Source organism: Oryzias latipes, chromosome 11 (assembly GCF_002234675.1).
Source record: "Oryzias latipes chromosome 11, ASM223467v1".
NCBI lineage: Eukaryota > Metazoa > Chordata > Actinopteri > Beloniformes > Adrianichthyidae > Oryzias > Oryzias latipes.
Window position 1 is genome coordinate 25,016,227 of NC_019869.2, and position 12,733 is coordinate 25,028,959.

The window sequence follows — 12,733 nt, forward strand, 5'->3', positions numbered from 1 at the left end:
TAACAGAAAATTAGAGCATGAGCATATTCATACTTTCATTCTATTGACCCCCTTCCTTTCTTGTGTTACTCTGTATCTGTATTAATGTGTATTTAATTTTAGGCTGTTTCTACCGTATTTCAATTTAAAAACATATGTTTCCGTTAATGGACTTTGTACCCACTGAAATAGCCTAAAACCCAAGTGTTCGAGTCCCTCGACAGATGTCTGAAACGTGTTCAAGCAGATGCGCGTTTCTCTGTCAAAGCTCCTCATGGTCTTCCCTGCAGGATGAACAAGGCGCCCACCAAAGGCTTCGAGAAGGACGTCGGAGCCAAAACGACGCACCATGTCATGTACCCAGAAAGTGCTGTAGATCTGAGTAACACCACCAGTCTGGTCCTGGTTCCCTTCAAGACTCTGGACCTGCAGTGGATCATTAGTGCCCTGACCACTGGCACTATTAGAGGGTAATTGCGCTCAATTACACATAAAGTTGCTTTAAAGGTGTAACTTTCTGCAAAATAATGGATCATACTGTGAAAAGAAGGGGCCCTACCCGAGATTTAACCCCTCTAGATGAAGTGGAGCACTCCAGGTTCACGGTCACTATACTGCAGATGGATTCTCAGCCTTTTAGCTCTATTAGAAAAGCAGTTAAAACACGCCTGTGCTGCTTTCACTGCATCCTCCCTTATATGTATTCCAGTCACACCCCCTCACTTTTTCTATTTGACATGTTGCCATAACAAGGCTAATCGCCAAGTTTCAGCATTTCAGTGGATTTCACCTTCAGCTGCTTCATCTTTTTGTGACTTGTGGTCATTAGCCTGATTGCTGTACTTCCCAGAAAAAAAAAGCTGAGCCGCTGCCAAGTTATGCTTTGGCCAATACAATTACTGCAACAAGTTAGATGGCGGATAAGTATCTGCGCAAATGTTGTCCCTAAATGGGCAGTTATCCTCCTGCATCATTAAATTTAAGCTTTACTGGAAGAGATGTCAGTGTCGTTCTAAAAGGGCCAGATCAGAACGGAGGAGAGTGAATTATGTATGTCTGACCACAGGACTCAATAATATTCCTACACAGCTCCCCATTCTGTTCTTACCTTTGAACAGTTCAGCCTGTAATGTTTGAGTTACTTGGGCCGTAAAATGTTACGCATGAAAATTTTCATCCCAGCTGCAAACATTTCTCTCCGGATGTATCTGTATATGGTTTTTGCAAAAACCCTAAAAAATAGCCTGTGCCAACCTTAATTCAAAACTGTGAAGTTCATAAGTCTGATCTCTCGTGTTACAGAACATACATGCCTGTTAAGTCCTGGATAAAAGCAAACAAGAACAAGGTGAGTCTACATGTTTTGTCATTTGTCTTTAGTGATACTCTAATAGAATAAAGTGAGCATCCTTGCTTTTTCCTGTTATGTAGCTCTTAGCAGCAGCCAAACCTTCAGACACTCAGAGAAGATATCTCTCAGAGATACAGACAAAAGCTTTTTATTCTAGTTTTGATCATTGCATGCCTTTGCTTTTCTCTCATGATAGTTAAAGCCTAAGTCACAACTGCCTTACGGGTAGAGACGGAGTGTCTGCGAGTCCTGCACGCACATTTTTTCCTATGGGCATGCTGCAGTAGACAGGTTGTAGGGAACATTTAGTCAACACTTAGTACGGCTAAAGTAGGTGAGACGCAGGCGTGTTGTACAGATTTTTCATTTTTTCAACCCCCTCAAACCCTATGCAAGGAGCCCATTAGTGCTGTCTACATGATAAGTGCGTTGTCCTTGCGGCCAACCTTACTGTTAGACACTGAGAGGGTATGTCCGAATTCCCACCCTAACCCCTACGTAGTGCACTATATAGTGCGTTCGCCATTATATACTGAATATAGTGCTGTCTGAATCTACAATTCCCAGATTGAGTGGCCTAAATTTCCCAGAAGTGTCTGCGAAAAACCAGTGTATATATATATATTTGTACGTTGTTCTCTATGACTCACCATGGGGTCAACCCCTGTACATGGGTGCTTGTGACTAAGGCTTAAACTGGTATCTGGACTCCTTGGTTTGATTTTTTTTAACAGACAAAGTGTGAAAATGTGAGATAGCTTTGTGGTTGTCTGTAACCGGACCTAGAATTTTTTAAAGACAAAAGGGAGATTCTGACAGTCCAGACAGAGAAATTTGGCTGGGAATCCGTGAGACATTGATCCGCTGACAATCAGTTTAAGTTGAATTTGTCCTGAACTTCAGTGGAAAGCTTGAGTAAGCTAAGGTTCAGTGAGATGTTAGTATGCAAAACAATCTGAGTCTCACAGGTGGGTTTTCTTTTCTTCAAAAAGTAAACCAGAATTACGGTTAGCTTGTATTGGTTTTAGCGGCTAAACATAACTAATAACAGTAAAAAAAAGGACAATGTCTTTTGTTTTTCTGAAGAAAGGGGTTTAGACAGTCACACTGCACTGTTGGTCTTTAAACTCATCAGCTGGAATGAAGCTAGACTAAGTTGCCAAACATTTCTGTTTCTGGTCTGGCTTGTTGCAGGTGGTGGTCATCAACCCAAGATTCATCAAGTATGTCTATGAGTCCTGGCTTGAGGGACGCGGACATTACCCTTCCACCGGCTTCTTGACCTTGATGTTTGCCCTCCACATATGTGATGAGGTGAGTTTAAAATATCAAGCATGAAAAGGCTCAAACTCCTCATCTAAGAGGACGGATTGAGCAAACATGGACAGTTTCTGAGCTTACTCAGTCAAAGCCTGAATTACAGAGGTTTGTGGAACTTTGATGCAGTGATTTTGTCCTTCTTGTTGGCTTCAGGTCAGTGTGTTTGGATTTGGTGCTGATCAGCATGGAAACTGGCATCACTACTGGGAGCACAACCAACTGGCGGGAGCTTTCCGTCACACCGGTGTCCACGATGGAGATTATGAATACAATCTCACCTTAACGTTGGCAGACAAGCACAAGATCCAGATGTTTCGTGGTAGATAGTACCGACCGCATAGGGACTTTTTAATATTTGCCATTTTATATGTTGAATATTTTATTCATACACATTTCTATTTGCGTTTTTAATGTTTGTTCTTTTTTTTTTATTCAAGCTGCAGGGTAAAGAAAAAAGGAATTTTCTTTTCGATGCAGAAAACCTTTTGGCTCAGTTCATTGTCTCTTTCCGACTCTCCGGAATGAGAGGACAGAGGCAGGATGTCTGAGAGGTCTGTGCACAATCGTAGGGGTGCCACAGCCTTCAGATGTACAGACACACCAGCATGGATCATGTCAGACTCAGAGCATCAACATTATTTGAACATGAAAATTCACATGTCAGAAGTGCTGGCTTTAAGCTTGTCTGCCTGCAGATAAAGGGATGAAGTCATGGGGCAGAATGTAAAGCAGATAAACTTTTACCCGCTCTTTCATTGTTAGGGTCACGGGGGTCGCTGGAGTTTACTTGCACTTTGTTAAAGCAGAGGCAGCATACATCCAGGACAGATGGTCAGTCATTCTCGGAAGACCGGGCTTGGTGGCAGAAACGTAAACATTTCATAAAATAACTTGGGCATGAAAAACCTATAAAAAAAATAAAAAGATGTCAGAGCAGACGACCTGACAATGGTGACCTGAAGACCAGACACTTCCATACACTCAGGACCATTAACACAAATCTAGACTGCTGTGGATAAGTGGCAACTGAAACCTGGTGTGGCTGACGGAGGAAAAAAAGCAAAAAGAACATGACCAAAAGCCAAACTACAGTGAACAATCCTCACAACAAAATCTAACTAAACTCACAAACTGACCTGTTTGACACTATTTTTTTTAAGGGTGGGAAGAAGCTGAAGAAAACCCACGTCTGCTCAGGAAGAACAAGCAAACTCCACACAGACAGGATGAAAACCAGGACTTGGTTTCTGTTGTGAGGAGACTGGGACGTTGTCTGCAAACAAAAACCACATTTCTGTTGTAGCATCTGTTTTCAGTGATTTTGTCAGTGGGATGTCCAAAACTGCAATCCTGACCTAAAAGAAAATAGTATTGAAATCAGAGACTCCAAATGTGAGGCTGCAGCTGCACTTTTATTGTTAGAAAATTATGTTGACAAGAAGCATGCGCTTCTTTAGAAAGCACTGAAGGCACCAGACTAACATTTAAAAACAAATATCCTTGAATTTTCTTCAGGCAGATGCAGTTTGTCTCTGTCTGCCTTAAAAGACAGCAGTTTTTTAAGGCTGCCGTTTCCAAAAATACAAATGGATCACGGCCACACGCGTTAAATTTACAGGTTTTTTAACAAAGCTGCTCCAAAACATTGAACTGATAAAATTAGTTTTCTGTGGGTTTTCTGAAACTAAAACCCTGAAAAATAATTAGAAAAGTAAACCTGCAAGACTGAGGAATGATGATTGAGATGAAAAACTTCATGGAAAATGTCATGAATGTTTCTGTTGAAATGTGGATGAGTGCAGCAGTCACTACTGAGGTCAGACTCCAGCAACCTTCTCAGACTGGGATCTGCAAACTTTCCCAAGCCAGTGCAGTTACCACCCCATAGCATGATGCTGCCGTCACCATGCAACGCTGTTTTTGAGGTGTTCTGCTCTTATGGGCCACATCTGCAGCAATCCTTCATTTCAAAAGTCTAATCCTCCAATTTTTATTTTGTTCTTTTTGTTCACACCCTTCATGGAAACATCCTAGATGAATCCAAATTCAGCTCCTTTTTTCTTTTTTTCCATTAACACCCAGGTCACGCTGTCCTCTACTCTTAAAAAACTGGATCAAATGTATTTATAAGAGTCCTGGATATGTTTCTGTCATTCCCGACTGTCCCCTGCAGACGTTCCTCCCAGTGTGAAGACTTTCTGTCCTTCATCCTGGTGTTTTCTCAGCACCCCTGAAGTGCTGCAGACTCTGGGCTCTTTAACAGAGTCTGGGTTCACCAATTTATCCCAGATCATTCCAACTGCTCACAAACTAATGGTCATTGCCATTTGGAAGGTCATATTTTTATCTACATAAACACTTGCATGTTGTTGTTTTTTTGTTTTTGTTTTTTGTCTTTTTTAGGGTTTTTCTGTTCTAACTTATCAGAACTCTGGTGTTTTTTCTGTCCCATCAAATCTGTTTGATTTCCTTAGAATTTCAGTTTACAATTGTTCCTGTCATTACAGCAAACTTTCCTCCTGAACATGATCTTTCTCTGACCTTAAGATGAATGATTCACTGCAGTAGAAGAAGATGACCTGCAGCTTTTGACACCTATATGTTAGTACTTAAACAGCCTATGCTGGATGCCTTATCACTGAAACCAATGAAACATTGTATGTTTTATATGTACATTGTGGCAAACATTGTAGTGCCTTTATTGGGACTTTTTAAAAACTTTATTTTTCCATTCAATTTTTCTGTAAAACTGTTATTTTCATATTTCTGAGAGGGGTATTTTGTGTGATCCTGATACCTGATAACAGTCATCAATGTCATTCTGTGATTCTCCAATGAAAATGGTGATTTTTTTGTAATTGCATGGACTCTTAAAAAAATCAGATGGAAATCCTGTGCTGCCTGGTGTGTTCATTTGTACCTGATCATGCCTGAAGGAAAGTATTTTATCTCAGGTTCATCTGGATTCTTGGAGAACATTTTTATAACCAGGCTGAAATAGTTCAGCATCTGTTCAATGAATTCATGTTCTGCACTGCCACCTGGAGGGCAAGAAGGAACAGTGGTTCACCTTAACATGGTCTTCACCAAACCTTTTGTTCCATTTCTTATTGATTATTACGCAGTTTACTGTGTGATTATAATCTGAAAGAAAAGACAGAGAAACAACTGAAAAACAAATCATGAAATTATTGAAGGACCAAAATTAGGGATGTAACAATTAATCGACTTGATCGAAAAATTGATTTTTATTCCTAAAATCCAACCAGATGTATCTGTCTGAGGCAGGTTTCTAATTAAACCGACCCATACATTATACCTATTGTATTGGAAAATACCATTTGAATTTGAAAACAACATATGTTTATTTTACTATAATGTATAAAGGACCAAATTCCTCACAGCAGACACACATGTGATGACATCATCAAACACGGATCAGTCCATCATTCCAGTCCAATGTGTGGACAGACTTTGAATAAAGTCATGTGACCATCCAGTGTCTAGAATGTTCTAAGAATGTTCCCTTTGGATTCTTTGGATGTGGAAAAACAACAGTGGTGAACTTTAGGAAACTAAGATGTGAATGGATTTGACATTCATTCTAGTTTACTTGTTTGGACACAGATTTCATTTAACTTGATGATCTGGAAGAAATCCAAGAATCTGGAAAACTGTTCAGTAGCAGGAATTTCTGTCTGAGTCTCACTGCTGGAAGTTTTGGATAAAGATGATCTGGATCTATTTTATGTCAGTGAATCAGATCATTCAAAATGAACCAAGATTCACTATGAATCATATCAATAACCACAAATTATGATATGAATCCCTGGTAAAAAAAAAAAAAAAAAGAAAAAAAATGTTAAACTCCTATCCAATATTTATTTTAAACTTCTGCCTCATCAAATGGCTGAATGCTGGGATGAGTTGCTACTATGGGTGTCGATTATTTTCAGAACCGAAAAGTAAAAATGTTTGTCAGACGACGATACAGTTTGGGGATGAAACCCACAAGTCTTGAACCTTAAGTCTGCTGAAGCCTCTGCATGAGTTGGGGTCCTCTTCCTTCGGGCAAAGTGTCTCCTTCATCTCCAGGCATGAGGTGAGCACAAGACTGTGTTTGCAACTTTACTTAAAGTGTTTTCAGAGCTCAAACACAGCAGAGAAACAAGCTGTTGTTCATCTTTTAGAATAGAGATCTGATGTTTTGATAAAAGAAAATCCCTTTTTGTTGGAATAATCTTGTTTATGATTTCAGATTGTAGCTGGATGATCTTTTGACAATTCTGGAATTTCTGCTTCAGCAACTTTGTCAGATGGTTTATGAGCATCCACTGACTTCAGGTGTTCCTCATGGGGTTTTGGGGGGTCCTGGTCTGGAAACGAGGAGGGTCACAGCAGAGTCTGGATCTGGTTCTTGGTCCACAGCTGGACACATCCTTATGGATCATTTCAGAGCCAGAGATTGGGCACTTTCTAAAATGTTATAAATAATAAAAAAACAAAAAGGGCTGATATACAAATATACATCCTGGCTCTCCGAAGATACACAACCTCTTTTTGTAAAAAGAAAACCTGTCCAAAAAAGAGCCCTTCAGCTTTCATCTGTTTGCTCAGTTGTTGGACAGGACAAGTAAAAAAAAGGGAAGTGGGTTTGAGCTTGAGGTATCTGGACATGCACATTTCTGACAACCTCATCTGTAGCACCAACACTTCCTGGCTGGTCAGGTCAGGAAGACACACCACTGGCTCTAATTTCTTGTGGAGGAGTGTCAGACGTGCTGGGATATCTGTCCTGAAATCTTTCTGTAAGTATGTAGTGGAAAGCATCCTGTCTTCCTGCATCACTGTGGGGTACAGCAGCTGTTTAGGGGCAAAAAGGTCCTGCGGAGGGTGATTAGAGGTGCAGGAGGCAGCCTGAAGACCACCATATTCATCCGCACTGCCAGATGCTGGAAATGGGCCTCCTGCATCCTGAAAGACCCTGCTCCTCGCTGACACACTCCGTTTCCCCTACTCCCCACAGGCTGGAGGCTGCAGAGCATAAAGAGCAGGACCACCAGCCTGAGAAACAGCTTCTTTCGTCGACCACTAAATCCATAGAGTGAAAAAAATGTTCAGGCTCATTTTTTTCTGCAGGCATGCTATGGGCGTCAATGTCATGTCAAACACTTCAACAACTGGTAAGGGTGAAGTAGGTGAGACATGGGGGGGGGGGGGGGGGGCTGCACTGTGCAAGGTGCTATTCAGTGTGGGCTCCACTGGGCCCCGTGCGTGCAGCCTGACTGTTAGAAATTAGGAAATTAGGCCATCATGAGGGTGCCCTGTGCCTGCAGCATACGGATCAAGTCAGTACTCGCACTTGTTAACGACTAGAGCATGGGTGGGAAAACTACAGCCCAGGGGTGTAGTTAACCATTGTGCTATATTAGATGACCCCCCCCCTTACATTGACGTGTTCTCCCTACCATGACAAAGGTGGATAAAGGTGGAAAGATGTCATGTAATCCATGGACACCAGTGAAGATCACAAATCATTGAAGAAAAAAGGTTCAGAGCACTGTCTAGTGGGTCTATGACCCACTCCCAATGTTAAAGTGCCTAGGATAGTACGAGGGTTAAACTGGAATAAATTTATGAATTATGTGGCCCGCCAAATCACATTGATTATGCTTGATGTGTATTTTCTCTAACAATGGTCCCCCCCCCATGGATGGTGCTCTACAAATACACACAGGAACACAGCATTTCTCTGTGTTCGTGTTTTTACCTGAAGGACATCAACCCATTGGTGCAACTGGTGGTGAAATGTGAAAAGTCTGTTTTGTAATAAAAGTTTTTAAATTTTCTGTTTTATGTATATCTACCAAATTTTATTTAAAATTTTAAGCACATTTTTTTCCAGACTCCATGAAATTTTATAAGGTGGATTATCAAAACACTACACGGATCTGCTCCTGATCCGGCCCTTCTGACAAATGTAGGAACCCTTTGGGGCCCACAAGTCAAAAAGTTTGCCCATCCCTTGACTAGAGTGTTGCACCGTACAACAGCATCATCTACATAAGTGTGTGTAATTATTGCTATAAATACATGACCCTCCATGTTCCCGGACAACCCAAACACCCACAGCAGGTGTACAGATGCATGTGACTGAGGCACCAGACTGCTGAACTAAGGGGGACCCCATGTAGCCCGTTCCCTCCCCTTTTCATCTGACACCCATGGGCCAAGACACGATTCTGTGTCATTTTACATCATGTTTATGTTTTTAATGTTAGTTTTTACAAGTATATTTTACTGTAAATGCATTTGAGTTTAATTTGATCAAATTTCTCACATTTATTTAGTAATTGCTCTGTAATTAACAAGCCCACGAACAGAGACACTACTTTCATTTCACCTCGTGTTAAATGACAAAAAAAAAAGACCCTTGAATACTAATGATTGTTTTCAGCATCTGACTGGATTGACTGCTGTTCATGTTGAGCAGGGGTGTCAAACATGTGGCCCACGGGCCGTATCCGGCCCACCAGATGGTTTAATCCGGCCCACTCATGAAGAGTAAAAAGTATAAGGATGTTAAAAAAAAGCACATTTCTAGTCCATTCCGGTGTCAGATGTAAAATATTTAGTCTGTATAAAATTTAATAAAACAATTTTTATTTTAAGTGAAATGCATTTTATGTGAGATCCATTGGCTCCTGTGAATGAATGTGTAATGAAAAATGATCAGACTACTATGTTGGTTGAGCCAAAACAAGAACAAAGCTGCAGATAGCACGCTGACCATTGGTTATTTTGCTGTTATGATAGTCCTCCAGCCCACTTGAGATCAGACGGGTTGAGTTTGGCCCCTGATGAGTTTGACACCCCTGATGTAGTTAATTTTACAAAAATGCTCTCTTTCCCTCCAGACTACTTTTTGCAGAAACATCCTCTTTTTCACATTAGTGCTTGACTAATGAAATGAATTTATAATGGATTTTCATGGACGTTGTTTTGAGTCTAACTCATTGAAATCACTCTCTCCAGTGCAAACTTTTCAGATTGGATTTGTCTTCTTAACTGCTGTTTTAATGGAACATCTGCTCATTTAACAATGAATGTTTTGTTTGTTTTAGATGTTTAAGCGGCAGTTGTCGTCCGATTGAAAAACTTAATGCTGTCTCATGAGCAGGTCCTCTTAGTGTGGAACCTCATTTACAAACATGACTTTTCACCGCACAAGCACATCATCTGGAACAACAGAGATCTTTGATTTAAAAATAGATCACTCTACTTAAGACGTGGTTGCAGAATGGGATCCTACTGATGGCTCAACTAAAGACGGGTAGCTGCTAGACCAGGGGTGTTAAACTCATTTTTACTGAGGGCCACATCAGCATAGTGGCTGTCCTCAAAGGGCCAGATATAACTTATACATGTAACTAAATGTAATGAAAAATAAATGTAACTACTCCTTAATGTTAAATAACTCATTAGTGAAAATTAATAAAACTGAGCTGCAAAGAACATGTATGACACGTGTAACATTTTACAAAAAAAGGCTGCACACAGCCTTGAATCCAACTGATGGTTTGATGACAACAATTTGTCTGCATACAGACCTGCAAACATTGAATAATTACAACAGCAGCTACACATAAATAATATGTAATCAACTAAAGAAAAATTTGATTTTAAGAAATTAAACTTTTATGCTCTCACTGGCCACATAAAATAACATGGCGGGCCACATTTGGCCCCCGGGCCTTGAGTTTGACACGTGTGCAAGACTATCACAAATTTCTATCACAGTATAACTTACCTGGATAACTTCTATTTTCAAATTGTATGGAATTGACCATTCTGTATTGATATATTCCAAATGTGTGAGTGCTAAGCTAATCGCAAGATACAGTATTAACTATTTTCTTATTAATTCCATCATAATCAGTGAAAGTCTTATTTTTGCACTTCTTGACAATGTCAACAATTTCTTTTTCATTTACTGGTTTAAGAAACATTAAAGTAGAAATGCTTTATAAACTCATTTTGCGTTTTGTGTCTTTAATTTCTAGTGCCAGCCTCGGCCCAATCTTTACAAAAGAGTTATTAAATTTACTAGCGACCTCACACGTTTTGTTATCAATAAAATGTTGTTGATAAATGAAATGATTTGTATGGTTTTTAATAACAAATCATTTTAATCCTTTCCACATACCCTTGTTGTTATCTTTATTTTTCTCCAGTAAATCATGGTAACAGTCTTTCGTCGTCAACATATTTTTGTGTTTTTTATATTTTTCCTATGCCTTCTTATAGTTTTATGTTTTATAAATTCCTTAAACATATTATTTTTCTTTTTACAAGTATTTTGCAGTCCTTTTAATATATACTGCTCAAAGTGCTTATTTTTTTAGTACTGCTTTATTGGACAGTTTTTAATCATAAAATATTTTTAAAAGTCTTAAAAATTAATTCTATTGCATTGTCAGCATTTCTTTCTTTGTAAATTACTTCCCAGTCTTGTTGTATTTTATTGTTTTTAAATGCCCCCATAGCTTGTAGGGTTTTGTCAGCTTGCCTGTTGGTGTAGTAGTTATTGCAGACTTTAGAAATGGGGAGATGGTCACTGTTGTCATGTAACCCTTGTGCTATCCTAGGCACTTTAACATGGGGAGTTGGGTCATCTAGACCAGTGTTTTTCAACCTTTTTGAGTCATGGCACACTTTAAACTTGACAAAAAACCCGCGGCACACCAGCATCCAAAAAAAAAGAAAAAGGAGAAATTCATAGTCTGTATTGTCGATCTACAGTCCTTCCGCAATCTCACACGCATTTTTGTGACAATTGTGGCAGAAACCACTTCTGATTGGTCAGACTGATGACGTGTGATCAAGCCTTCAAGAATGATTGGTGGAGACAGTTAAAGGGGCGGGACTTTTCAAAAACGGCTTTAGTTGCTGCTAAATCGTGGTACAGTCATTCTTATCAAAATGTCTTTAACAGAATCAAATAAAGACAAAGAGAAAAGTATTTTACGATCTTTCATATTCCTAATTTCTCAGTGTTTTATCAGGGCCTGTTTGGATGAACAAAGAGCTGATATCTTGGAGATGGGAAATGTTGTTAGATCAGTTAATGAGGGCAATTTCCCACAGCACACTGGACCATCTCCAGTGGCATACTGGTTGAAAAACACTGATCTAGACCCACTAGACAGTCCGCTGAACCTTTTTTCTTCAATGATTTGTGATCTTCACTGGTGTCCATAGATTACATGAAATCTTTCCACCTTTATCCACCTTTGTCATGGTAGGGAGAACACGTCAATGTAAGGGTGGGGTCATCTAAGATAGCACAAGGGTTAATAATAAGCAACTTACTGTAGCATTAGTCATTTCATCTAAGAATATATAATCAATTAGTTTTATTGAATGTGTGTAATCGTACTTGGTCTTGTGATTTGGATATAAAAATATTAAAGTCACCCCCAGCAAACATGATCTTATTCTGGAGTTTCATAAAGTTATCTATCAGTTCATTATGTTCAATCCCTGTGTTCAAAATTCACAGTTTACAATAACATTCTTCTTATTCTGTCCACATAATTCAATTGTAAGACATTCAAGCACATTATCAATCATCTTTTCCATCAACCTTTATTTGTGGATCCTATCTACATAAATAGCAATACTACAACATTTCTGTTTCTTCTTTTTAAGAAAAATACTTCATATCCATCTAACTCAAAGTCTATTCTTTAATATCCTGGAAATTGGAATATAGACTTACTTAAGTATAGGACTGTCACACAGGAAAGCGAGACAAAAACGAATGTGTATCCTTACGCAAGACCCTTTGTGTTGTTGCCAATCTGGGTCTCATGTGCCTTGAAAATACAGAGGCTGTGTCAGGAAGGGTATCTGGCCTAAAAAAAAACAACTTTGGTTATTAAAGTGAACAATTGAAATGTTATTGTCAAGTGTAATTGTTTTGTTGTACAGTTCCACTGTGTAATATCGGCAGTCATTTCCCATGTTAAAAAGATAATGATTTATTTGGGTCAATGTAATCTTGTAGTTTAAGAATCTGCT

At 39.3% G+C, this 12,733-nt stretch overlaps 1 protein-coding gene across 2 annotated transcripts in view; it reads left to right on the forward strand.

The window, feature by feature from the left end:
* The window catches only part of st3gal1 (ST3 beta-galactoside alpha-2,3-sialyltransferase 1), a 71,170-nt gene extending 65,625 nt beyond the window's left edge, over nucleotides 1-5,545 (forward strand). The window contains exons 5-8 of one of the 2 annotated variants that reach the window (XM_011480963.3): nucleotides 270-449; nucleotides 1,282-1,327; nucleotides 2,525-2,644; nucleotides 2,804-5,545. In XM_011480963.3, coding sequence (XP_011479265.1) covers nucleotides 270-449; nucleotides 1,282-1,327; nucleotides 2,525-2,644; nucleotides 2,804-2,977 — 520 coding nt within the window. In that variant the 3' untranslated portion in view covers nucleotides 2,978-5,545. 2 annotated transcript variants of the gene reach the window in all.
* Nucleotides 5,546-12,733: the final 7,188 nt, after the last annotated feature.